At 41.5% G+C, this 27,991-nt stretch overlaps 2 protein-coding genes across 2 annotated transcripts in view; one reads left to right on the forward strand and one right to left on the reverse strand.

The window, feature by feature from the left end:
- Window positions 1–1,431: 1,431 nt before the first annotated feature.
- On the reverse strand, window positions 1,432–5,639 carry LOC111220336 (neuronal pentraxin-2-like). Its single transcript, XM_022743395.1, has 5 exons — window positions 5,202–5,639; window positions 4,293–4,512; window positions 3,572–3,816; window positions 3,309–3,488; window positions 1,432–1,662 (listed from the first exon to the last, which is right to left on the reverse strand). Exons 1-5 carry the CDS (start codon window positions 5,637–5,639, stop codon window positions 1,432–1,434), a joined length of 1,314 nt encoding a protein of 437 aa, XP_022599116.1.
- Window positions 5,640–10,241: 4,602 nt separating this feature from the next.
- Window positions 10,242–27,991, forward strand: part of trrap (transformation/transcription domain associated protein) — an 80,739-nt gene continuing 62,989 nt past the window's right edge. The window contains exons 1-28 of the mRNA XM_022742431.1: window positions 10,242–10,327; window positions 10,891–11,074; window positions 11,967–12,016; window positions 12,287–12,397; window positions 12,491–12,595; window positions 13,060–13,143; window positions 13,345–13,401; window positions 13,579–13,704; window positions 14,338–14,415; window positions 14,788–14,876; window positions 15,466–15,562; window positions 16,437–16,575; window positions 17,360–17,438; window positions 18,045–18,279; window positions 18,381–18,717; window positions 18,870–18,967; window positions 19,172–19,366; window positions 19,498–19,689; window positions 19,779–19,944; window positions 20,066–20,322; window positions 20,788–20,988; window positions 23,672–23,823; window positions 25,549–25,748; window positions 26,026–26,243; window positions 26,490–26,687; window positions 26,934–27,194; window positions 27,443–27,604; window positions 27,693–27,789. Of these exons, the coding sequence (XP_022598152.1) occupies window positions 10,975–11,074; window positions 11,967–12,016; window positions 12,287–12,397; window positions 12,491–12,595; window positions 13,060–13,143; window positions 13,345–13,401; window positions 13,579–13,704; window positions 14,338–14,415; window positions 14,788–14,876; window positions 15,466–15,562; window positions 16,437–16,575; window positions 17,360–17,438; window positions 18,045–18,279; window positions 18,381–18,717; window positions 18,870–18,967; window positions 19,172–19,366; window positions 19,498–19,689; window positions 19,779–19,944; window positions 20,066–20,322; window positions 20,788–20,988; window positions 23,672–23,823; window positions 25,549–25,748; window positions 26,026–26,243; window positions 26,490–26,687; window positions 26,934–27,194; window positions 27,443–27,604; window positions 27,693–27,789 (4,084 nt within the window). The 5' untranslated portion in view covers window positions 10,242–10,327; window positions 10,891–10,974. The remainder of the gene's footprint in view (window positions 10,328–10,890; window positions 11,075–11,966; window positions 12,017–12,286; window positions 12,398–12,490; window positions 12,596–13,059; window positions 13,144–13,344; window positions 13,402–13,578; window positions 13,705–14,337; window positions 14,416–14,787; window positions 14,877–15,465; window positions 15,563–16,436; window positions 16,576–17,359; window positions 17,439–18,044; window positions 18,280–18,380; window positions 18,718–18,869; window positions 18,968–19,171; window positions 19,367–19,497; window positions 19,690–19,778; window positions 19,945–20,065; window positions 20,323–20,787; window positions 20,989–23,671; window positions 23,824–25,548; window positions 25,749–26,025; window positions 26,244–26,489; window positions 26,688–26,933; window positions 27,195–27,442; window positions 27,605–27,692; window positions 27,790–27,991) is intronic.

Here is a 27,991-nt window from a genome sequence, read left to right on the forward strand (position 1 = left end):
ACTGAATGATCTGATGTTCACTCTTAAATACCAAATATACGCAAAATAAAGGAAGCACAATGCAATGGCTGACGGATGAAACACAGACATTTGTAAATTAATTTTGCAGCAGTACTTTTCTTTATTTTCCACATTTTCATTTATTGGCAAAGCAAATAATTTTCAACACTTACAAAACATGAAATGGCACTTAAGTCTCCATTACAAGGCCACAAGACAATGCGGATAGTACCTTACACATGTACTGAAAACCGAGATTACATAAAAAACTAAAATCTGCCTGGACAGAGACACTAAATGATGGAAAATTACACAACACATACAAATGCTTCATGTATGACATGTACATTCAAATTACATTCGGGAGAGTTTTGATAATTCTAGTCTATATCATCTTTTTGTTGAATGCTTGGTTACAATATCCACTGCAACAACATTACAAATCCCAGATAAAAATATATCACAACACTAATGTATATATATATATATATATATAAGAATATATTTAAACATGATTCACCATTTCAAACAAGTTTTGTTCAAATGGAAAAGGCAGGAGAAAAAGCACTGTGATAGACTCACTAGTATCACTGGTATCAGTTACGCAAAGGAAGAATCAAGCTTCCCAATAAGGTGAGTTTTCCCTAACTCCTACACAAGCTGGAAAACTAAATCAACAGTAGTAGTTTCTATCAGAGAGTTAAGTCTATTGCACACACGCTCCATTACCACACAATAGATAAAGTGCCAAATAGCATTTTTCCAGTTATATTTCCAATTAAAAATGGCCGAACACGTCAGGATCAGAGGTGTGATTGATGTTGGCCCCAAGCCCATTCCCTAGTTAAGGAAGAGACATAACATTAGCCAGACCTTTAATCTTCCCTCCCACACAGCACGCAACACCAGCTCACATGCCAATGCCAAACAGTCAGCTAGTCTGGAGTTCAATGCATTTGTAGTAGTAGCAGTACATGCGTGCGTCTGCGCCGGACTAAGGTGGATTTTCATTACTTCAGAGCTTCTGAGTGTGGAGGGAGGGGGGGGAGGGGTTGGTGTTAGCAGTAATACCTGAGGGGACCTTTCTTGCTATGGTGGGTGTAGTGAAAGTTTTAAAGTACGTTAATCATGGCTGATTCTGATTATCTGATTGTCTCTGTTCAGCCTCCACATGAAAAATTTGCACTTTGGTGTGTTACCACATTCAACGCTGCAGGATCCGATTGTCCACAACTGTCGTGTGTAGGCGAGCGTTTGATTTTGAGAGATCCTATCTGGGTCGCATTTCCCAAACATATCTCTGTGCGAAGCAGACAGCAGGTGTAACATACAGTCCATAAACTGCTTTACAGTAAGAGCAGACAATAAAAAAAAGAAATGCTGAATGGATGGAAACACCAGCTAACGAAGAGAGAAGCAGACAGGCGGTTTTTAAGCGTTGGGCAGCCGCTCCTGACACATCTCCAAAGGCCGTTTGAATGCCCCCCTCCCAAAAACTTCAACATTGCTTGCCAGCCAGGAGACCACATTCCCGGGGATGTAAGAACTGCAGTTGGCCATCGACTGGATCTCGACTGGCTTCAGAACACGGTCCCAAATGTTCACCTGACTCAGCTCGCCCACGAAGGCCTGTCCGGCATCAAAGCGCCCGCCCACCACGTCCTGTAAGGGCCATAAAAAGGAGGGGGTCCATTTAAAGCATCGTCAACAACAACAACACCATTATCAAAGGTAATTATCTTTTTGAGGGGGAGGAGGTTGTCTGTGGGACCGTGGATGGCCGGCTCATTAAACTTAAACTTTCAGGGGTTGACTGTGTGTAACTGCTTTGTTCTGGTCCGGTCTGGGTTGTGTGCACAGTTGCTACCAGTGACAACACTGAGGTTAAATCCTTAGTATTCATTTCTGGGAATCTTTTGGTTTTAGCAGCCTTGAGGGAAGGTTACAATATACTGTATGATTAAAAAACGAATACATGGTGAGCGTTTTATAAGTTCAGTCCAGGATCACTAGACTCAGTATATTGAAATGGGACTCCATGCTTTTATCAGAATTTCACCTCCTGGCAGTGAAAAGAATGAATCGATAGACCTTCATGTTGGAGGGTAAAAACATGCTGAAAATATAATTAAACTGTTAACTGAACAAATAAAATATGAAAAATACAAATGATTAAAACAATTTATAGACTTGCTGACATTTTTCACGTCCGGTCTCTGTTGAATTCCCTAAAAGTGTGCCACCTATTTGTAAAGCACTTGAATGCCACTGATTGGATTTTGATTGAACTTCTGGAAATTATGTCTCTCATTACTTTCCTTTGGCCTTTTCAAAATGATATAAAGACGGCTAAAGCGGACACTATGTTGTCTGAAATTGTCTCACCATGTCACACAATGATTTGTCTATGATTGACAGTATATGTATATTATCATCAAGTACTTTACTGCTGTCCAACTTAGCTTTTTCTTTTACTGTGCTAACAAGACTTAGAGGCTACAGCTAAAGGCTAATGTTAGCATGCTCACACTGACAATGCTAACATGTTTAGCAGGTGCGCTAAACACAAAGCGCAGCTGAGGCTGATGGAAATGTGATTAAGTTTGCAGATATTTGCTCATTAATCAAAATGAACAAAGCTAATAAACACGTTGACCTGATGATGGCATGAGATGAAAGGTTATTACAGCTGATCCTGAGGGGAGAATGAATATTTACACCAAATCTTACGACAATCTAACTATAGCTTTAACGGAGCTAAAAACACATACGTTTAAATTTAAATTTGCTGGATGCAGCTTTTCATACTTTGTTGTCGGGCATGTGGCTTGAAAAGTGTTAAACACTGCTGGTTGGATTTCCTACAGACACAGATGCATCTCGTTCATCCGTTTTCACATTGTTAATAATGCACTGATTGGTCCAGGGGGAGAACTCGGCTTGTGTGTGCAGTGACAGGTCTGCTGTTGTCTTGATAATTATTTTGTCATGATAACCTGCCACCATCTTATTACTGCTGCGTTAGGTCTAGTTGATTTTCTTATTTCCACCTGCAGTTTGTAAAGGTGTGTCTAAAATAACATTGCTTACTAGCAGAGCTACTTGACATTGGGCTTTGAAGTGTTTAACTTAATGTGAACATGCTGCACTGGGGAGTTGATGGTATATTGTTTTTGTGTTTCACTGTCTGTTCTGTGCTTTCTTTGATCTTGACAGGTTAATGTCTAAATCAGAAGACACAGGGATGTGTCAGATATGATCACTCATTTTCTCCTGACATTTTGGGGTTTCCTCCAACGCTTCCTTACCTGCTCCTGCCCCAGGATGATGACTCCCCCAGGTTTGATAGGGTGCCAGGCCGCCAGGTTGTCACCAGTTCCCAGCTTCTCTCCGTTTTGGAAAGCCTCCCATTGGCCGTCCCGTGTGGTCCAGGAGATGCAGATGTGGTGCCACCTTCCGTCACGTACCTCTAAAGGCAACTGGGCAACCTATGGTCACAATACTTTGTACTCAGTTGTGGCTTCAAAGTTTATTTACACACAGGAGAATTAAGAAACCAGAGAGTACTCGCCTTGTCATTGATGAGAAGCTCTATCGGGTTATTGCCCCACTCGATCAGCACTATTTCATTCGCTTGGCCCGGCACTCCGTACGAGAAGGGCGTCCCTATGCCAGGAGTGGCACTAGACTTGATCCACATGCAGAGTGTGAAGGCGTACATCTCCGGCAGGCTCTTTGTGATGCGGCCGTACAGGTAGTTGGTCCGCTGGGGCAGAGACAGCTTAAACTGCTCTGGGGACTTGAAGTCTCCTCCCCCTGTAATGAGACAGGCAGAGAGAAGGAGAGAGAGGAGACAGGGGCGGGGCGGGAGAGGTGAGAGGTGTCCTATGAGGTTATGTCTTTTCTTGAACTTGTTAATCTCTGTCTGGGAATGAAAGTGAGGAAACAAAAGCAGCACCTTCTTTTATCCTTCATACACGACAGTTGTGGTTCAAAACAGCCTCAACAAAAAGATTCCTTTTATGTAAAAAAAAAATAAAATAAAATATGCATGTGTTTCTCTTTTATTTCACAGTCTCTGATTCATCAGACCCCTCAACGTCTTTATATCCCTGAGCGCCCTCCTCTACTTCCTCTCCATTAGTGTATTAAAGGAAAAACCAGGTTGCATGTGTTTGTAGCATCATGCACCATTGTCCAATTCTCAGTGACTTCCCTGACATTAAAACAATAGTTTATCATGACTTTATCTGTACTGCTGTAAATCTGACAGGTGGTGTTTTTTCCAGCACCTTTCTCCAGCTCACTGATCCTCTCCACCAGGGCGTTCAGCGTGCTCTCCGTCTTCAGCCTGTACGCGGCTGTGGCGTTAGACAGCATGCTCTTCTCCTCCTCCAGGTTGCTGACTTTCTTCAGGAGCTGTTTCTCCAGCTCCCCGAGCCGTCGCTGCAGCAGGTCGCGGAGCTCACTGGGGAACGAAGCGCCGGACACGTTGGCCCTCATCTGCTGTTGCTAAGGAAGGATGGACAGAACAAAATAAGCAGGAAGTGCACAGAGATAATCAGGGACTATGAGCCTCCTGAGAACTGCAAGTGATACCTTACATCATTGTGATTCCTCTGTATGAGTGACTGACAGGCCTATTAATAAACTTTCAGGATTTTTCCATCAGTGCAAGTTGGAGAGAAGTAGAGTCTCTGCATTGTTGGACTACTGTATAAGCTTAAGGTCAGTTGTCTAATCCTGATAGTTGTTAAATCATCTATGGAAACTTCCCATGTTGTTCATTATATATGACATGTTATGATGATACATGAGAGGAACAAATTGGGGCTGGAAATAAACACTGAGTGACTTACATGTTGTGAGGCTGTCATTTCAAGCCTGTGAGGAAGATATTGTTTAAGCTTTTTAACACACTGTAGGTGATGGATGATCACCCTGTAATAAACGCACGTCCCTTAATGGGTCCTGTGTAATAAGAAGTGTGAGGTTGTACAATCATTCTCTTTCCCACAGATGCCTCTGTTTGATCTCCACCGTGCCCACTAAGGATTCTCAAGTGCCAGTCTACTGCTGAGCTCTGCATCTACAATGTGTCCTAATCCTATAAATCCGCACCGACAATCAAACAGTGCTTTTACGCATGGCATGGATTTGGCACAGGGAGGGTATGCTTTGCGCAATTGGTGACGCCTTACCTCCAGGTTTTCCAGTCGGTCCTTGAGCCCTTGCATGGTTTTTCCAAGACTGTCAATGGTGTCATTAGGATCTCTAGGAACATCCCCCATTGTATTTTGCTTTTCTTTCCCCCAGGAACCCCCCTTCTCGTACTTCCTATCGTCGGTGGCTGAGGCGCAGAGGGACAGCTTGGTGGTTAGCTCGTTGATGGTGCCAAGCTGTTTGGAAATCGTTTCTTTCTGCTGTAAAATTGTTTCTCGTAGCTGCATGACAGTGTTTCTGAGCTCCTCTTCTTGGCTCCCGGCGTTAAGCTCGGGTAACAACGTCACAGGGCAACTGGCATCGCCGCTGAGGGGTATCGCCCGGCAGATGTACCGCTTTCCATCGTCCGGCTGGCCGCTCGCTAGTTGACCGGAGCCCAGCGCACAAAACAACAATCCGCACAAAAGTGAAAACATACCGGCGGCGTTCACCGTCAAGGGAAAATGAAGGGAGAAGTGAAAAGATCCACACTCTAAACCCTTATCGATCTCTGACGGAACCCAATCTGAAGTTTAGCGCGTAAAAGTGAACCCTAAATAAGTCTACTCCAAAAAAGACATCACGTATATCTGTTCCTACAAAGCAGCGCCATGCCTCGCCAGCAACATCAAGGAAATTCTGAGCAGAAAATCCGATAAAGAACGAGTCGGTCACTGTAAGCCCGGTTAATGTGACTTGTGTAAACGGGACTATTCCTGGCACAGGCAGAGCGCACAGTGTGCCGCTGATCGGACAGCTCCTCTAAGGAAAGAGGATTACCAAAAAAGGTGTCTGTGGAAGCTCCTGGATTGGTTGTAGTAGGATGACGGCACGGACCCGCTGGCTCAAGACATTCGTTTATTAATTTGTTCGGGAAAAAAAGTTAATGAAGCTTTGGAGACAGTGAGGAGTTAATGACCTCTCAACAATTAAGCTGATAACTGTGGTGCCACGGGGAATGAAAAAAAAAAGTGGCATCTCAGTATCATTTCATGTCACTTTCACTTTCTCTGATTCATTTATTCCTCACTGTATATGTGAGCTATAAGTGTGAGAGAATAAATACAGATCATAATCAGTGAATTCATATTTGCTCCAATAAAATGCAGATAATATATGGACGCAAATACTTATAATACACGTACATTTTAAAAAGTATGAGGCTACTGAGATACAGATGCTTCATGCCAATCTAAGGCCAGAATTACACATTTTCCTGGCTGTCAAAAACATGACAAATCATTCTGAAAGCAGATGAGTCTCTTCAATAAACCAGGCGGTGAAGAAACAGGATGTGGTGGTAAACAATTAGCAACAGGTACCTGCCTGCCTGTGAAAGGTCAATAAAGCCTGGGGTGCAGACTGCAAGACATACCACTGTGCTTTGAACATCCGACAGCTCACACAGTCGATTTTCATAAATGACACTCAGAGATGACAAAATAGAAGCTGTTTGTGTTTGTGAACATATTTTGGCCTTTAAAACATCCATCTTCTAAAAGGAGTCAGTTGTGGGAATTTGTATTTGCTCTAAATAAATCAGATGAGGACGTGTCACCAACAAACACTGTTATTTGGGCGATTAGATGCAAAGTTATTGCTTTTTAAAAAGGCTACAAATCTTACAAGCAGTTTTTAACTAGTGTCAGTGAAGTGTCAGCATGTCAGGTTTGACCAGTTTGTACCATTTGAAAGGGAAAGCCCTTCTTTCAGCTTCTCACTGTAAATCAGAGGAGCTGTGTGTCCCACACTGTGACCATGCTGCTTTCATTCAATGAATACTCTTTTAACTAATAATTCATATGATTCATATTATTTAAAGAGAAGAAAAAACATAGTTAAATAGCTACACAAAGCTGTGTTCATTTTTTTTTTTACTGTAAACCTTACCTTAAAAAATTGAACGTCTTTTGGCCTCTGGTGAGTTTTTGAAACTGTCTGAAAGTTTAGAGTGGAAATCAGACACGGCTGTTAATGAGGAGTCGCAAGACAAAAAGGTTGGCGGTAAAAAACGGTTGTAATTATATAAAATGTGTCTTCATAGTAAATGTTATAATTGCTGGTGAATGTCCTTATATCTGCTTACATTACAATGTGTTATAAACATTAATTCAATTTCTCTATGATGCTTTTATTGTTAGATAGGGCGACTTAAAGTTCAGTGTTCCCTTAAAGCTTCACCTGAAAGTAACTGATAACTATATCTGTCTGAATCTGGCCTGGCCAGTCTTAAGCAGGTTGGCTCTACAATATTTTTGTCATGATCATAAATTCTCGGACAACCCAACTGCCACAGAACACAGGGTTTGCAAAGCCTGTGCAAACCAATTACCATCATCAGTGACAGACTCTGCCTCCCTCGGTTAAACAGAATATTTTACTCTGACGTCTCGCCTATTTGGTTACCGGGTGACAAAGACAAAAGCTACCTGCCAATCCAAGATAAACCAGCTGATTTATAAACAGCTCCTGGAAATGGGAAAAAAATCAACTTTGATTACACTAGATACAACACTGTCATTATGAAATCTAATTTTTCAATAACAACATATTGCCAAAGCTGGAGAACTGTCTGCTGTGCACTGTTTGCCTGGTCCACAGGCAACATGTCCTCTTATTATGCAGAGCTCGGGAGTGCATATGGGTAAAAAGAATGAATGCACATGGAAGCTTTAGATGCAAGAATAGATTTTCAGGGTTCATTGTTGATGATTCTGACTCAGTCTCAAGGAAAGTGCACTTCTTTTTATATGGGAAATAATGCAGGGGTGATCCAGCTTCATCACGAGGGCATCAGCAGCCAGAATAGTGCACTGAAAAAACATAAATCTAATGGACAGATGAGTGGTTTTGGAAAGCCGCAGAACCAGTGTGTCATCCACTCTCCCCTCTCAGTATAAAGCCTCTGTCAGAAAAAAAGAAGAAAAAAAAAAAAAAAACCCACTAATGAAATGAACAGGACAGTGCAATAAGCCCGAGACAAACATCTTTTAGCAGATCATTATTACTTAGGGAACAGAAAGCGTAAAGAGAATGAGAATGTCACGTTATATGTCAAATTATCTCTTACATTATATGTGACATTCACCGAAAGGAATATCTCATTCTGCAGTCTTTTGCCAGTGGGTTCACTCTATGGATGGAGGAGGTTGTGAAGGAGAGAATTGTGAATTAAAACCCATTAGCAAAGCATGTGGGCAGGAGACAGAGGCTTGATAGATTAGGCAAGATAAATAATGACCATCTTTCAACCAGACTTCATTATTTCCAAAGCTATTTAAACAAGCGTTATGGGGGGAAAAATCTCAAGTCATGTTGCCTTACACACACTCTTTCATTTATGAACAACTGACGCGTATATGGCAGCAACAAAATTTGTCTTTGAAATGATCATGAACTGTAATATACTGGGATTTTAAATGCTAACTGATTTGCTTGTTTGACTGGCCAACTCAATGTAAGAGAAAATTGAAAAAAAAGCCGTCTAGAAGGTCAATGAAAACCAGAACAACCACTGAAAAATCAAAATATTTTGGCAACTGAAAAAAAAATAAAATTATTAAAAACCCCACAATAACCCTTTCTCCAGACTCCTGGCTCACCTCTACTAAATGTTGCACATCTTTCCTCTAGCACTGTCCCAGTTTTATGAAGGTCTATTATTAAAAAAATCAACCCTGAAGATCAAGATCTCTGCCCAATTTCCGATGTTTTGTTCTCTTCAAAAAGTCTATACCGGGTATCAGATAAAAAAACAATGTTGAAGTATAATGTTTGCAATGCTTCATGCCTATGTCTATACATTTTGTTCAAAGGGATCTCATGGCCAATGATGTGCTCAAATCAAGAAATGAAATGCAGTTGGTTATTATTGACAATCTGCATGTTTTACTTTGAGCACTGAGGATTTCAGAACACGTCAATCTTACAGTCCTACAGGTCATGTTCAGTGGGCTGCCATCTTGTGGTAAAAACAAACCACACTAACTAGCGCAACAGTATGAAGACATTAATTAAAACAGTGAATAAATGAATGATTGACCTCAACTCTATTCAAGTGTTTTTCCATCTCATGGCTCATCTCTCATAATTCTTCATACTTTGTAACCATATAAATTAAAGTCACAAAGATCTTTTGAGCTACAACATTGCGAAATATCCCACTAGCCGGTGTATATTCTTCTCCAGCATGACACTTGTATGTATTTTAAGCTCTTTAATTCATAGGGAAGACCCCTCCTCTCAACCAGTTGAGCACTGACCTTCTGAAAAAGAACTGCAGAGCATCTGGTCCATAAAGGACTTTACAACTTATAAAAATTTACAACTACAACTTGATGGATTCTTGTTAAAACAATCCATGAACAACTTAATTACATTTACAACTGCAGCCTTGTTACCTGCTCTATAGATGCATGTATTAAAAGATACACATATGGTACTCTCGCAATTTCTGTACTTCCTCAGAATCAGTAGAACTACTATAAATGATGACAGGTGTAAAGATATGAATGAAACAGTTCATCTAGAAAGTATTCTGACACAAATGACCCTGAAATATGTACAGGGATGGAGCAGGCCCTGTTTTGGAGGAAGAACTAATTAAGTTTCATTTGAACAAAAGAAACTCGTCTCATTCACAAAAAAAAACATGCATTTAACATAGCGGTAGACATAATATTGTAAATTCATAGACTAGACATACATTACCATTGGCCTCAAACGGCTCCACATTTCATAGTATCAAGTTCTGGTTCAATGCCAAGTTTGAACATAAATCCATGGAACTGTCGCCAGGGAGCATGCGCGGTTCACCGCACATTTAGTTCCCCGGAGCTCGAAGACCATCGAAAACGATGGTCTTATAGCCACTGGTGTATCCTTCCGCTAGTACTAAGATAAACCGTTGGAACCAACATAACATATTTTCACGGAAATTAACATCGATTGCATCATTTTTCTGCATAAATCAATATCAGTCTAACATATTACACAGTATATATACACTGAAAGTGAAAATATGATAAACAATCCGCGGAGGAATATCACTCATCTCACAGGCTCCCGGCAGCAGCGGCACTAGCACCGCGCATACAGAGCGATAGCTTCCTGTCTGTGCTGCTCGGTAAGTGCAAACGGCTCGCTTTTTATTATAAACCTTACGAATATTACGTGTTTTCCACAGTCTCCACGGGTAGTTTTTGGAGTTTTTAATGTTGATTAAGGTGCTTGTGATCTGTTGCTTGTGTTTATATTGTTTTTAACAGAGTTTAACGCCAGGGGATGTGCGAGCGCTTTCTTTCTTTAAGGAAGTTAGCTTACTAGCTAACGGTTGCTAGTATGTTTTGCAGAATTAATATGATATATGACTTTTCTGGCTTATTGGAAGTCCGAATAAGCGCGTAAGGCCTCTTAATAACCGGTGGGCTACAATTTCGACGCCGATAACCACGTTTTTAATTCACAAATGCTGTCGAAAAATTGTGCTAGCTGATGCTCCTAATGATGTCATCATTGTGCGCCCATTCAGGGGCATGTTGTTTGTAGACACTGTCATTTTCCTGTAACATCAGAGTTCTAAAAAAATATTGACAAAATAGAAGTTCCATTTGTTACATTTAAATAAGAGACGAAGCATCGTTTTCAGTACGAATGTTTTAAATCACTTCTTTCCTCTCATCTCTGCAGTGTACATGAGATCACACTGAGATCTGTGCAGACTGCTGTCTGCCCTCTTTCCCCACAGCAGCACAGTCTGTCTCAGCTGCCACCATGGCCTTTGTGCCTGCTCCCAGCCCCACTGTGGTGGACCAGACCACACTCATGAAGAAGTACCTGCAGTTTGTGGCAGCGCTCACAGACACCAACACTCGTAAGTTCATAAATCGCCAAGTGTTTTGCAAGACATGAGAGATGTAGACAGGAGCAATGTCAGATGTGTGAAAAATGACTTAAGGTAGCCCCAAATCTATGCACTTTCAGTAAATGTCTATTTGTATGTAGTCACATTTATAGTATCAAATGCAGGTTTTGTACTTACATTTTTTGTTACTGTATACAAAGCGTTTTATACAGCAGTAATCTGGCACCCACACATGATGTGCTTTATCTGCAGCGAGTTAGATCCGAGGTTTTCCACTTCATCATTTCCTTACATTTCACCTTTAATTTCATGCTAACATTTGGGCTGCTGTCATCCTTTCCAACATGAGCAGATAATCAGATGCAGCATGGATTAGTGAAAATGCAATTTATCAGTTACTTTAAATCAATAGTTTATTTAGTTTTTCAATTTCAGTTTTTAAGGTTAGTAAAGTGTTTAATGTAAGAATGAATTAAAAGATTCACATAAAAATAAATAGGTCTTTTAATAATTATTGGAGTTACACATTCAGTTAGAAATTCAAAGAATAAATTTCTCCTGCATATTAATTATTTTGTCATTGCATTGAACTTTTTTCTGCTTAGTGTCAGCAAATACATGATGGTTCAGGTTAGACACGTGTGCTTGGCATGGGCGATGTGATGAGAGCGATACGCTTTAGTCCAGTCAAAGGTACGCGTGTCTGGGAGAGTGCTTGTCTGTGTGAGTGTGTTTGAGTGAGAGTGTGTTTCTTGATGTACCTCTTGATCAATCTGGACGCTGAAAGTAAAACTGATAAGATCTGAGAATCCCTGCTGAGCACATGGAGACAACCATGAAAAGTGAAACTGTATCATTAGCAAGTGTGATTAATGGCAGTGCTCTGTCCTTCAACTTCCAGCTGATGAAACTAAGCTGAAGATGATGCAGGAGGTCAGCGAGAACTTTGAGGTGAGTTTGATGAATGTTCTCTGTGTGTGATGGAGAGGATTCATTTTCTTTGTCTCAGCTGATGGATAATGATGGATCTTTTTGGTTTTATGGATCCCAATAAAGTTTAATTGTTCAAGTTTCTTTTAAATTAGTGGAAACTTGAAAAATACTTTTCTCTCTGATGCATTGAAGTAAGCATAAAAAAAGTGTCACAGCTTTGAAACATTACTGTTTCTGAGATTCTGAGTTGCTTCATGTCATAAAATGTTTTGGGCTTGTCAATTTCAGAATGTGACATCTTCACCTCAGTACTCCACCTTCTTGGAACACATTATCCCTCGCTTCCTCACGTTTCTTCAAGATGGAGAGGTGCAGTTCCTTCAGGAAAAACCTACACAGGTATGAGGCTAAAGACAAGGGCTTACTAGATCACATAAAATGATTTAAGTGTACGTGAGATTATTTACTTAAAAATGTTATCCATTTGTTCAGCAATTGAGAAAGCTGGTGCTGGAGATCATCCACCGCATCCCAACAAATGAACACCTTCGTCCACACACCAAGAACATCCTGTCTGTGATGTTTCGCTTCCTGGAGGTATGAATCCTAATCTCTTACAAGACAACGTTTTGCATTTTATTGTTTTGCACCATTCATTCATTCATTTTACTTTAAAACTGTATTGAATATTTTACTTCCAGAAGTTGATTTTGCCTTATTTTCTAACTGTTAGTCTGTTTTCAAAGCTTAGTAAAGGCACATAATAACATACATTAATATTAACCACCTGCCAAATTCGCCAACATTTTGCATGTGGTTGTAATGGGTGTGTTCTTTAGTAGGCATTATACAAAGTTTGACTGAATATGTGGGGTTCATTGCTGTGAGAAATGCATTGGATGAAAAAATGATGAACTTGCAGATGATGATTGGAATTTACAAGTCACTGTGGGTACTAGTAAAAAAAACAAACAAATTAGCTATATATATGCAGGTATGCCACACATACAGGAGCTATTGAATGGTTATTTCACGCATTTTTCCCCCCTTGTTTTTTCCAGATTGAAAGTGAGGAAAATGTGCTGATATGCCTTCGCATCATCATTGAGCTGCACAAACAGTTCCGCCCTCCAATCTCCCAGGAGGTGAGTTCTTGAGTTGTGAAAACATTTTGAAAGTGATTTTGATAAGGCTGTCCTCAGCTTAAGAAATTCTTAGCTCACAAAAAAGAAGTCTTTCAGATTTTCCCCCAGTATTTTGTTTTTCCTCTCATTCTTCATGAAAAAATTAACTTTTGAACATTTTCTTAGAGTCTCAGATTGTCATGTTTTCCATAATCTTCTCAGATTCATCACTTTCTGGACTTTGTGAAGCAGATTTATAAAGACCTTCCCAAAGTTGTTGTAAGTACATCGCCCACATCAGGTGACTGTGTTTTGTTGTGATTTGATCAAGTTTTTTACTGGAGGCATTAAGTAACTTGTCACTATCCTCTCCTCTCTGCCTTTCTTCCTTTCCAAACATGTCTGTTTAGTTTTCCTCTGTTGCCTCTAACCATTGTTTCTTTCTACTCCCATCAGGCCAGGTACTTTGAGAACCCACAGGTGATAGCAGAGAACACAGTTCCCTCTCCAGAAATGGTGGGGATGATCACCTCTGTGTTGGTTAAGACTGCACCTGAGAGGGAAGACAGCGAAACACGAACAGTAAGCTAACCCAACAGTTTGTTCAGTATTTATACTCCATATTTTTACAGTACTGTCTCTAACCACTGGATGGTAGTAGTGCACTGTGTGGGCACACCAACAGAAGAGACCACAAAGTGCACTTATTCTTAAATAGAAAAGATGTAGAAGGTACATTATGCTCTCTTTTAGCAGTGGCTTGTTTTACATTGGTAAATATATAATCATAGCTCACTAGGGGATCCCTAAATATGTGGAAGATTGATAATGTGACATCTGGGATTCAAGTGTGTTATGGTGTTATAGCCAGCAATGATTGTTGGTAAGGTCAAGAGGAATTTTATTGAGGCTAAATAAATATCCGTCTGTTCAGGGTAAACTAAAGGTTTTTATAACACACGCACTTAATGTCTGTCTGAGAAACGTGGTCCTTTTATTGAAGATCCTTTTCCTTAAAATTAATTTTGATCTTCATTATATAAAGACTGTGCTTAGAAAAATCAGAAACATCGTACATTTTTAACTTAAACTTGCCCTGGATATTTTTACTGCAGCAATGGTGTGTTTGTCACAATCACTTTATATGTTCAGCAGTTGCATCACTCAGTCATTACAGTCTTCTCATTATGTTTCTCCTTTTATTTCTACCTCCAGCACACCATCATTCCACGGGGGTCTTTGTCTCTCAAGGTGCTGGCAGAGCTCCCTATCATAGTGGTGCTGATGTATCAGGTAAGTGAAATACTTTCTAAATAAACCCAGCCTTTCTCACATTAACCTTTGGTAATGTGGTTTGATAAAAGGAACAAGTAAACGATTCTCTATAAAATGGCCTATCTGCTTTTTGACCTTAAAAAAAAGTTAGTGTAAAATGCACTTTCTTTTTGGAGATGGAAGTTAAGTTGCAAAGATTCTGACACCACTAATTGAACTGACTCATCTGCAATTTAATTGGAATCATGAAAGTTTTGACATATTTTCTGCTAAAAATACATATGAAAATATTGCGTTTTGGGATGAATTCCTTCAGCTGTGATGATGTTTGTATTTAAATGGGGTTGGTTTCTCATTTACTGGGATTGTGTGTTTGCTCTTGCCCCTCAGCTATATAAGCTGAACATCCACAATGTGGTGTCAGAGTTTGTACCCCTCATCATGAACACCATCATGCTCCAGGTGTCTCCACAGGCCAGGTAAGATGCATTTGTGTATGCTTGTTAACGCGCACGCTCATATTGTATGTGCGCTGTGCAAGTGTGTCTGAGACAGGTGTTTGAGTGTGCCTTTAACAAATTTCATTTTCACTTTACAGCCTTCGAAATGAGTTTGGGCACGTTTAAGAGAATTGATTTTTTTTTTTCTCCTCTTCCTCTCTCACACTAAGTTTGTTGATGGTGTTGCTTGGCACTTTGCCTGCCAGAGCCGGAGTTAAAATCCATTTGGAGAAGTTAAAATTGTAGGAATTGGCTTAGCAGGAGGTGAAACCTCTCAGGGTAGGAAGAGAGTTGTGTTAAGCATTCTGAACAGGAAGGAAATGGAGCAGAGTTAATTTAGAAAAAATACCTCAGCAGTGTCTAGCAGGTATAGAGAGAGAGCTTCCTTCTGACGTGCAGTAACCGCTGTGACGCAAACAAACAAGCCACCCATGTAGAATTGACTCCCATATGTAGATGCACAATTTCAACCCGTGTAATTGCCACCTACTGCAGGTATACAACATCATTAATGTCTTTGATGGAACTAAATGGCTTTTGTATGTAAATCGTTCTGTTTCCTTTGCAGGCAACACAAGCTCTATAACAAGGAGCTGTATGCAGACTTCATTGCTGCACAGATTAAGACACTGTCATTTCTGGCCTACATCATTCGAATCTACCAGGTACGCCTGTTTTGATGGCTGCATGTTACATCATCCATTGCTAATGAATAGGCTCAATGAGTCATCCCACTTTAAAGGAAATAGTTGTCATTTATGGTTAAAGCCATTTCATTTGCACCACTGTATGGTTCCACTCACCAGTGTTTTGCAGTGTATAGTATATATACTTTGAATTTTTAAATGCATCCTCTAGTCAAACTTGGTTTCACATTAACTACTAACTACAAATGTCCCTTGAATATAAAGACGTAGATATAATGAATCAAGGAAACATTGTTTTGAAGGTTTGATTTCAAGATTTCATTTCTTCCTGTGGGTGCCAGGTGATTGGCAGGAAGCACAGTGTAATATTATGTGCTCACTGATATGAAGACACGGAAGCTTGGGAGAATAAAGATAAAACTGATTCTTTGAAAAATTAAATTAAGACTTTGTATTTACTTTGTTTTTTTTGTTTTTTTACACTGAACAAAAATGAATCACACCTCTGAAGCTATCTCCGACTCTCCTTACTCTGTGCACAGACATTAATAGGGATGGTGTAAGAGTCAATAAAAACCCACAATTGGCACAAACATAAGAAACACTGATAATACCATATAAAGAACTTCTAACTCACCTCGAGAAAAATTCCATTAGTATGTGAGTTAGTGGTCTGTTGTTTGTACTGCTGCAGAAATTTAAATTAAACTAAAAGATATCGAACATGGGCCCAAAATATGAGATGTGGAAGTGTTGGTCTAGAAATGCTAGTAATTTTATTGGAGAAATAAGCTTGTCTCAGAATACAGTACATTTTTAAAATTAATTGTGTTTTTAAACATATATTGTTATATGTGTGTGTGTGTGTGTGTGTGTGTGTTCGCCCAATCAGGACCTGGTAGGGAAGTACTCTCAGCAGATGGTAAAGGGCATGCTGCAGCTGCTGTCCAACTGCCCCTCTGAGACTGCTCACCTCCGCAAGGAACTTCTCATCGCAGCCAAGCACATTCTCACAACTGACCTACGCAGCCGTATGTATACACGTGCACACACACAAATTCATATAAGCATCATATATAATAGTGTGAAACAGGAAAATAAGGCTTTGTGAATTTATTTATTTTTTTTCAATGGTTCATATTTCTTTCATAATACGCATTTTGTTTTTAAGCACTTTTTTAATCCGTGAAAGCTGAAGAAACTTTAAGGCTAATTGTAGTTTATGGTGTTCATCCTGGTCAAAACATGAACAGCCTAGATTTTCCTGCCAAGTCACACTTAATTTTTCACATTTCACACTTCTGAAATAACATTTTTATTAGCTGTCAAACTGTGGCTGTAGCACCTAATTTAGATTTGGAGACTAAGCGGTGGAAAGTGAGACTGAATGAAATGGAATAAAAGCTCAACCACCCATCAATGAAATCTTGAGACGGTGATGCACATTTTGGGGCTATTTTCTGCATTATACTGTGAATTTCGTCTTGCTTCTGTGGCTGAAACTATTTTCAGTGATTCGCCTCATTTTCTGCGAGAGATTTTGCTTCGTGGAGCCGCAGAAAACTCAGGAAACTATTTTACCATAATTAGGTGTTCGGGTGACAGTTATACTTTGCTGCCACAGTAGGGAAAGGGGCATTGATATGGTTATTATTACATTTGTTGTATTTAATACAACAAGCATTTCTATTATTTTATGTACGTTTATTGTTCCTTTGTCTTGTTAGAATTAAGCATTAACAACATGTATCGCACCACTTCTTTTTCTGGGCAGACATTTTTCATGTCATGAAAATGTATCTCATTGTGTTTCAGAGTTTATTCCTTGTATGGACAAACTTTTTGATGAATCCATCCTGATCGGTTCTGGCTACACTGCACGAGAGACTCTTAGGTGAGTTTTGTGTGTGTTCACAATAATTTGACCCCCCCCCCCCCCCTCGTGGTTGATTTCCCAGCCAGGTGCATGTTAAGTGTCCTAGCATATTAATCAGGTAGTTCTCAGTGCTGCCAAAATTCTCAGGGAAGTTGACTGCAACTGCAACACTGCAGCACAGATCGCACTGTCAAGCTGTCATGTACACCTGCATCTCCAGAGGGCAAACTGCCCACACATCCTCCCTTAGGTCGAAAACCTCCTTGAACCCTCCTCAGATGCCAAACTAGCTCACCTCATCAACAAAATAGCTGTCATTTCACATTAGTACCACATAGCAAACGAGGCAGCTGGATGAGACCTGGCAGGACTATCAGTGTCACTCATTACCTCACCTTCTCTTTCTCCCTTACATATGCCAGTTTCAGTTGCATCTGCAGCTACTTTCCATATCTGTCAAGCTTTTCCTGTATTAAACTTCTATGATTACTAGTTTTTCTGCCTTTTTAGAAAGTGTCAGTTCACTGGAGCACAGACTTTTCAGTTTTCACTAGCATTCAGTCATGAAATATGACTATAATTCTGCTCCAAATGTCACAGTGACATGTCTGTTTTACTTTCCAGACCCTTGGCCTACAGCACACTAGCAGACCTGGTGCACCACGTTCGTCAGAATTTGCCCCTGACAGACTTATCCCTAGCTGTGCAGCTCTTTGCCAAAAACATTGATGATGAGTCACTTCCTAGTAACATCCAAACCATGTCCTGCAAATTACTGCTCAACTTGGTGGACTGCATCCGCTCAAAGTCAGAGCAGGAGAACGGCAATGGACGGGACATCCTGATGAGGATGCTGGAGGTAGGTAGCACAGAGCTGGGATCAATACAAAAGGCAGTGATGTATATTTGATACACACTGAAGAGATGCAGTAATGTTTTTTCACCTCTCTTCCTCTTCAGGTGTTTGTGCTGAAGTTCCACACGATTGCACGCTACCAGCTTGTCTCCATCTTCAAGAAGTGCAAGCCTCAGTCAGAGATGGGTGTAGTCGACCCGGGGGCGTTACCCGGGGTACCAGCCACACCCACTCCATCCACCACCCCCGCCCTTCCACCTCCTGCTCCCCCCACACCCGTTGCTGCAGCACCTCAACCGCCAGCAACGCCCTTTGACCGACCTGGTGAAAAAGAAGACAAGCAGACATTTCAGGTGTCCGATTGCCGCAGCCTAGTCAAGACCCTGGTGTGTGGAGTGAAGACGATTACTTGGGGCATCACCTCTTGCAAGGCCCCAGGAGGTGAGAGGACACGGATCCATGCAACAGCAACAGGCACTTTAGGCACCCAGCATATAAATGCATATGTATTAATGATTATTTGATTTGATTTGGACTTGCCTACATGCACTGTCCAACTTTCTGTTTGTTTGTTTTTTTTTAATTTTCTCCAGAGGCTCAGTTCATTCCTAACAAGCAGCTTCAGCCAAAGGAGACCCAAATCTACATTAAGCTGGTCAAATATGCCATGCAGGCCTTGGACATCTACCAGGTATGACAAAAGATCTTCACTATACTATCAGTATTCTTGTTTGTGTAGTGATGATAAAACAAACACGAAATGAAGTTTGTGGAGGAGCAAGCACATATAAAACTCACTAACAAATATGTACAAGTCGGTACGACGTAGCTCTTATAAAAAGAGAGGTTTTCAATTGATCAACATCCCAGTGTAACAACTTTTTCTCCTGACCAGGTCCAGGTTGCTAATAACCAGCAGACATACATCAGGGTAGCCAACTGTCAGACTGTACGCATGAAGGAGGAGAAGGAGGTTCTGGAGCACTTTGCTGGGGTCTTCACCATGATGAATCCCCTCACATTCAAGGAGATTTTTCAGACAACTGTGCCATACATGGTGGAGAGAATCTCCAAGAACTATGCATTACAGGTACATGCTATCTCATATACAATTAAAATGTGTTAGTTTTGTATAAGGAGTGATATATTTTTCAGATAATGAGATACTCAGTCTGATTTCATCATCTCAAATTCTATGTTTGTTCTCTGTTGTGATCCCAGATTGTTGCAAACTCTTTCCTGGCCAACCTGTCAACATCTGCGCTATTTGCCACCATCCTAGTGGAGTATCTTCTTGAAAGACTGCCAGAGATGGGCTCAAATGTTGAACTCTCAAACCTCTACCTCAAGCTCTTCAAACTAGTCTTTGGCTCAGTGTCACTATTTGCTGCAGAGAATGAACAGATGCTGAAAGTAAGTAGAGGTTTTAGTGTATTTTTTAGGCTATTTTTTTCTTTATCTCAGGCAGTGTTTATTAGTGTGACTGTCCCTTTTTTCCTCAGCCACACCTCCACAAGATCGTGAACAGCTCTATGGAACTGGCCCAGTCAGCTAAGGAACCCTACAACTACTTCCTGCTTCTCCGAGCTCTCTTCCGCTCTATTGGTGGAGGCAGCCATGACCTACTCTACCAGGAGTTTTTACCCCTTCTGCCGAACCTTCTGCAAGGTAAAGCCTCGCACATAATTTCTCTTAAGTTTAGATAAATTGTATTTGACAAAGGTGCAAAAGTATAATCCGCACACGAGCCACCCTCAAATTCATTTCCCAATCTCCTCTGTGCAATTAGGTCTGAACATGCTACAGAGTGGCCTTCACAAGCAACACATGAAGGACCTGTTTGTGGAGTTGTGTTTGACCGTGCCGGTGCGACTGAGCTCCTTGCTGCCGTACTTACCCATGCTAATGGATCCGCTGGTATCTGCCCTCAACGGCTCTCAGACCCTGGTCAGCCAGGGCCTACGCACCCTGGAGTTGTGTGTAGACAACCTGCAGCCTGACTTCCTCTACGACCACATTCAGCCTGTCAGGGCTGAGCTCATGCAGGTTTGGGATTGTTCTCATCATCATGATTCATTGTGCAGCCCAGTGCAATTCTTACTGAGCCGATTGGCAGGACACAGAAATATAAATTTTTCAGATTAATAGATCTAGAAGTAACTCACTGGTAGACAATTATTGAATCATTTATGCAGTACCTGTTAGTATATCTGCCCTCTAGTGGTCAGCGGGCAGAAGGGCAATACCTGCATACATCTCACTAAACCAGAAAAAATCATCCCTGAACTATGGAAGGCGACTAATGTTTGTAATCTTGTGTGCATGTCCTTTGACCCATTAGTAACTGGTAGTGACTGTGACTATGGCTACTTATCTAGCAGAATTGCTAGTAACTGGTAGTGACTTATCAGCCAGCGTTTGGTTGATGTATTTTATAATATGCAGTTCAGTGCCGTCTTTCTCTTTCTTCCATTTACGTTTTTTTTTCTCCTCCTCACCCGCTTGCTCCAGGCCTTGTGGCGCACGCTCCGCAACCCAGCAGAGAGCATCTCCCATGTGGCTTATCGGGTGTTGGGAAAGTTTGGAGGCAGCAACAGGAAGATGCTGAAGGAGTCTCAGAGGCTGCATTATGTGGTGACTGAGGTCCAGGGGCCCAGCATCAAGGCCGAATTCACTGACTGCAAGGCGTCCATACAGCTGCCCATGGAGAAGGTAAGATATGATGATGATGTCCACTTTAAGTTGTTTGCAGAGGTCACTCTGGAACACTGCTTGAAACCAGTTTGAATCCCATTTCTCCCCTTTTCTTACTTTTGTATTTCAGTTTTGGAAAGAGAGAATTAAACGTAAAACAGCTTGATATTCCTCATTATTGTTCTCCACAGAGAGCAATATATCCTTGTCAGGGCTTTGTGTGTGTGAGGGATGGAGTGAGTGAGGAGATGTGTGTGTCCTCCAGGTAATTAAATTCATCTCCTGTTTCTCCTCCTCATCCCCAGTCAGTAATCATCAATCTAGTGTGGGCCACCATGACGGCATTATTTACTCTCACTAATGGCTGCTCCTTCTTTCTGGCTATCCATCTGTGTGTTTGCCATCATCACGAGCAGAGGCAGCGCACACACTCACATGCTGCACACCCACATGCTCAGACTGAAGGCATGAATCTCTTGCAGCCTCTTGATGCAGCCATACGGTTTGTTGGCACATTGAGGGAGAGAAGGCTTAAAGTGCTGTAAGGTAGACAGAGAGATCAAATAACAGTGATCTGAATAACTTGAATCTCATCAAGGTAGTACAACGTGTAAAAACACTCACAGGGGATTTAAGCTGCATATCTCAGAATTTCTCTCGCTTCTTTTGCCTTTCAAGTTCTTTTCCATTTCCCGTTTTCCTCTTGAATGTTGTTTTTTTCTGAACACTCTCCTGTAAGTTCGAACTCTTAAAAGGCTGAAGTAGAAAGCTGTGTTTTCTTAGAAGTTTGCTTCCAGAGTCTTTTCTTTTTTATATCTACAGGAACTTCAAAAAGTATTCAGATGCCTTCACTTGTTGTACACTTTATTACATTGTATTCATTTAAACGAGAATATACAATTGCCATTTTTTCCAATCAGACTACTCTCACTGATCCATAGTGACAAAGTGAAAACATGTTTTTAGAAAGTTTTGCTAATTTATTAAAAATCCAAAGATGAAATCTCTCATTTATAAAAGTCTGGTTTTACTGTGGCACTCCAAACTGTGGTCCGGTACAACCTGGTACAACTCTGATTTAATTTTCCTTAATGTGGCCACAACTTGATTGGAGCCCACATGTGGCAAATTGAATTGACTGGACAAAGTTCAAAAAGGCGGATGCCTGTGTATGTACAGTCCCACAATTACGTCTCAGGACAAAAACCAAGCCGTGAAGAAATCTCTGTAGAACACTGCAATAAAATTGTTGTGAGGCGTAGATCAGGGCAGGACGTTTGGAACCACCAGGACGCTTCCTACAGTTAGCCAACCGGCAAAACTGAGTAACCGGGCATGAAGGGCCTCAGTCACGGAGGTGACCAAGAACCTAACAATCAGTCTTCAATCAGAGCTACTCCTCTGCAGAGATGAGAGAACCTGCTGTAAGGATGACCATCTCAGCAGCACTCTTATCAATCAGGCCTCTGTAGTAAAGTGGGTAGACAGAAGCCACTCTTGAGTAGAAAGGATGTGACAGTCTGCTTGTAGATTGCCAAACAGCATTTAAGGGACTGGGAGCATGAGGAAAAAGATTCTCTGGTTTGATGAGGAAAAAAAATGTATTGCTGTAGGCAGGACTTGAAACACTGTGTCTGGCCAACACCAGGCGCTGCTCGTCACCTGGCTAACACCACCCTACTGTGAAGCATGATGGTGGCAGCGTCGTGCTGCTTCTCAGTGGCAGGGAGACTGGATAGATATGAAGGAAGGATAAATGTAGCCAAGAACAGAGAGGTCATTGAAGAAAACCCGCTGTTCACCTTTCATCACGACAATGACCAGAAGTATAAATACAACAACGCTGTAGTGACTTTGTGGCAAGTCTGACTGTACATGCATGGGGTGACATGCAGATGGCAGTTCACAGACATTTCACATCTAATCTGAGAGAGTTTAAGAGGATCTGCCAGGAAGAATGAGATAGACTGCACAAATTCAGGTGTGCAAAGCTTATAGAGACATACCCAGGAAGAAGTTGTTATAGCTGCCAGAGGGGGATTTATGAAGTACTGAATTAGGTGCCAAATAGATATACATACATACTTTATTATTCCAATTAGTGAATTGTAAATATGACATCTCAGATTTCAATTTTTTAACAAATTAGCATTTTATAAAAATCACCATATTATTATGGGTTTTTGAGAGTAGATTGGTGGAAAAAAATGCCAATTTTATCCATTTACACATTAAAATGCGCAAAAAGTGACGGGGTCAGAATGCTTTCTGAAACCACTGCTAGTACTTATAATAGAATACTTGTCAGAGTCCCAGTCCTGACAGAAATATCCCGATATCCTAATACACTGACAGGTCCACAATTCAATTATGCGGCTCCCTCATCTCTCCTCTCATCCTTCCTATTCTCGCATCCTCCTAATCTTTTCCCCTCTGTTCTGAGTGGCGTTAATTAGTTCATTTTCTCCCTTTTTAAGTGCCTGGCTGCTGTGGCTTGTCAGCCCATAATGTAGAAATCATAATGACCTTTGCTTGGCCAGATGGTGTCTATGTTACTTCCTGCAAATTAATCATATATATATATTTACGTATGTAGTTGTATACTGCAGTTCTATCCCCATGTTAATAATTTGAGAATATCAGCCTTTTGCAACTTGTCATTTCAGAATGGAAATGATTTGTTTGTTATGTTCTTTCCAAGGCGATAGAGACGGCTCTAGACTGTCTGAAGAGCGCCAACACAGAGCCCTACTACAGACGACAGGCCTGGGAGGTCATTAAGTGTTTCCTGGTGGCCATGACCAGTCTGGATGACAACAAGCATGCCCTCTACCAGCTTCTGTCTCATCCCAAGTAAGGAAACATTCTTGGCTTGATTTTGTCTGTAGCATATGCCTAGATGTTGCTGTTATTGTAATATTAATTTACAATTGATTAATTGTTATTTCAGTAGCAATGCACTATTCAGTACTAGAATATAGATGTTAGACTTCTTTTATAAGGAAAATATAGTTTTATTTAGTTTTATCTAGAATAAACAGCTACAGTGTCTTGATATATTTTGATTTACTAGTTGTTCAGGAAATATTCAGTATATTTATGTTTTGTGTTGCTGCTACAGTAGATGGCTACTTTAATCTACATAAACAGAAGGAGGCGATAAAATTACATGTCACGCGTTTGTCATTGGGTCTGTACACAACCAGGTCTCTGATCAATCATCCCCCTCTTTATCCTTTACCTGGCCTAACTAGAGTGTGACCTCCACCCCATGTACACTGTTTCCCCCTTCCCTCCCTGTCTGTCGTCTCTCAACCCCACCTAACACACCGGCTCTGTATCTCTGCCCCACCACCTCCACCCCTGTCTCGCCACCTGCTGACATGCCCTATTTTTCAGTCACTCACGTCATGTCTTCACCACTCTCCCCAACACACACTGGCTCATCAGTTCTGTCTCAGGGGCGGGAATCGCTAATTACACACTTGCAGGCGCCCCCCACCCACCCTTTGGCAGGCTTCACTGCGAGGCAGAAACACATACATGAACAGAGAAACAAGAAGGGGAAGGTGGTTGCCGGGTGGGTTAGTCACATTACCATCATTGATCTCTGGGCAGGGGCTAATTGACTTTCCCCTGTCTGTTTACGCTGCACCATGCCCCTTACACTCTCCTGTCATTACGCACTAACACACACATGCACATGAATGCGTCTGTGTGCACATTTCTGTGGGGATAATGAAGTGTGTCAGTTATGATCAAGGGGGCTGCACTGCTGCCTCCTCTTGTCAGATGTCTCGATTTGAGTTGTCTCTCTCTCTCCTGAAGGATTTTGACTGATTTTTTTTTTTCTTTCTCTGCCGTCCTTTATTTTCTTCACAGCATCTCTCTCTGCCTCAGTATTTGGTCACTGTAAATACAGCCTTTCAGTTTAGGGAAAAAAAGGACACATAGAGCAATTCATAAAATGCCAACTGGGGAGAACGTAGCAGCCCTGGAGTGGCAGGCCTCCAAATAAATGAAGGGCAATTGATCTGACATTCTGTGCCACCCCCACTTTCTCCACCCGCCACATTCCTTGCTTGCCTTTTCCCTTTCCTCTCAGCCCCCGTTCTTCTCTCTCCTCCTCCAAAGAGCAGTCTTTTAAATGGCAATAATGAAATGAAGTGATCCATCAGGTCTGCCCCTGGCGTGTGGCATTATAAAACACAAGCTCAAGCATGGAGAAAACAGCTGCTCAATCACACCACGGCCCAGTTGCCTTCAGCTGCAGTAAATAACAAAAATACCAACAGGGGACAAAGAGGGAGGCAGAGGAATAGAGAGGCAGAAGGAACTAAGAGGAGAGAGAAAATGTAAGGACAATAAGAATCAGAGATACCGGGTTGGGGCCTGCAGAGAGGTAATGGAGATGGATCTTTACTCTGAAATTTTGAGCAAATGGGCTGAACACAAACCATTAAATGATTTTTGGGCTTCCAGCTTAAAGAAAGTTTCAGCACCATTGTCACATATTAATATGTTGTCCTTGTTAATATGTAATCCTCTAATTCATTGTGTGGTTTTCTCCCCCATTAGCTTCACTGAGAAGTGGATCCCCAATGTCATCATCTCTCACCGCTACAAAGCACAAGACACGCCTGCCCGCAGAACGTTTGAACAGGCCCTGACTGGGGCATTCATGTCTGCTGTGATAAAGGACCTGAGGCCCAGTGCGCTGCCCTTCGTAGCCAGCCTGATTCGCCATTATACCATGGTCGCTGTGGCCCAGCAGTGTGGTGAGGGACTGCTGCTCTTCGTATTCTCTTCATCTAATATTAGCTTTCTGTTTTGCCCTGGCATCGGCATCTATTCCCAACTGCAGAAGAAAATCTGTCACTTTCCAATTTTGTCCTTTCTCTGATGAAAAGTCTGACTTATAATTTTGCATCTAATACAAGACAGATAGAAACTTAAATTTAAGTCACATGTACTGTAACACATAAGTGTGATCTTTTATATTAAAATTGATATATTTCACATTAAACATAATTTTGTCCTATCCCTTGACCCCAGGGCCATTCTTGCTGCAGTGCTACCAGCTAGGCAGCCAGCCAAGCACAGCCATGTTCCACAGTGAGGAGAATGGCTCAAAGGGCATGGATCCCTTGGTTCTGATTGATGCCATAGCTATCTGCATGGCCTATGAGGAGAAGGAGCTGTGTAAGATTGGAGAGGTGGCACTGGCCGTCATCTTTGACGTGGCAAGCATCATCCTCGGTTCCAAGGAGAGGGTAAGTAATTGGGAGGAGGGTGCTGGAGGGTTCATTAATCTGTGAACTGAATAAACACATTGGCACTTCGGCTCATTGTGCCCATTGTTTTGTAACTGTGGTAAATTGTGTTGGCCATTAAGATAACTTAAGACATGATTTCACTTTGAAATGAATGAGTGTTTGATTTATGCTCTCATATACATGTATGTTTAGTCTTTTAATGGTAATCAGTTAATCACTCCGGCCTCTTGTTTACATCTGCAGGCATGTCAGCTGCCCTTGTTCTCGTACATTGTGGAGCGTCTGTGCGCCTGCTGCTATGAGCAGGCCTGGTACGCCAAGCTTGGCGGTGTGGTGTCCATCAAGTTCCTGATGGAGAGACTGCCTCTGATCTGGGTGCTACAGAACCAGCTCACTTTTCTTAAGGCCCTGCTCTTCGTCATGATGGACCTCACAGGAGAGGTAAAGAATACAAAAAGAATTGTGCATATTATAATATTTTATAACAATTTCAAAAGGGTGGAAGGGACATCTGTGTTTATTAATTAGTTATTGAGTGCAAAGATTTACCCGTCTTTGGTCGCCTTTTGTCGTCCCACAATGTTTTACAAATGCTTTTGTAACAGCACGTAACCTTTCTTTCTTGTCGCACCACTCCACCTTTATTGCTTTGGCATTGTATCTACTAACTTATTGATTTTCACACAGGTGTCAAATGGGGCTGTAGCCATGGCTAAGACCACCCTGGAGCAGTTGCTGGTGCGTTGTGCCACTCCACTGAAAGATGAAGAAAAGACGGAGGAGCTGCTGGCTGCGCAGGATAAGTCTTTCCACATGGTCACGCATGACCTGGTCCGAGAGGTCACCTCTCCCAACTCCACTGTCAGAAAGCAGGCCATGCACTCTCTGCAGGTGCTCGCCCAGGTCACCGGCAAGAGTGTTACTGTCATCATGGAGCCGCACAAAGAGGTAACACCAAGGACTGTAAAGTTTTCTACATGTGTACTGTGATTTAATGCTGTGCTAGACGAGACCTTTACATAAAACCCACCTCTATTTTCACCTTGAACACAAAATGGACTACAATGAAGGAACTTGTCTGATCATGAACCGTCTTCCTCTGAGAGACTCAAGTTTTGTGAAAAAAATGAGTGAAATAGAAAATATCTTTTGATCCACATAAATTGTGTGTTTTCATGGGGTTTTCTTCTCTTCAGGTGTTGCAAGATATGGTTCCTCCCAAGAAACACCTGCTCCGCCACCAGCCTGCCAACGCCCAGATCGGCCTGATGGAGGGCAACACCTTCTGCACCACCCTGCAGCCCCGTCTCTTCACAATGGACCTTAATGTCATGGAGCACAAAGTTTTCTACACAGAGGTATGCAAGAAACCTAAATATCTTAAATCACCACTTTTAGCAGTCTTGACCTCTGACCTTTCTGTGTGTTTTTCCCCTCTCTTTCAAGCTGTTGAACCTGTGTGAGGCAGAGGATGCTGCTCTAATGAAACTGCCTTGTTACAAGAGCCTTCCCTCCCTGGTTCCCCTCCGCATCGCTGCCCTCAGTGAGTGCGCCCCGCTGAACTTAGGGGTCCCTTGTATAATATTGAGTTTTGCAGTTGATGCTTACTTGTCTTTTGTGTTCATTGCAAATTGTTCCTGAATCTAAAATCCTTATTCGTGGGGAAATGAACAGTTTTAATTAGAATTTATTAGTCTAACTACTTTCATGTTAGCAGAGATTGTTCTTTCTATCTTTCGTTCACC

Source organism: Seriola dumerili, unplaced genomic scaffold (genome assembly GCF_002260705.1).
Source record: "Seriola dumerili isolate Sdu_G_001 unplaced genomic scaffold, Sdu_1.0 BDQW01000068.1, whole genome shotgun sequence".
Classification (NCBI taxonomy): domain Eukaryota; kingdom Metazoa; phylum Chordata; class Actinopteri; order Carangiformes; family Carangidae; genus Seriola; species Seriola dumerili.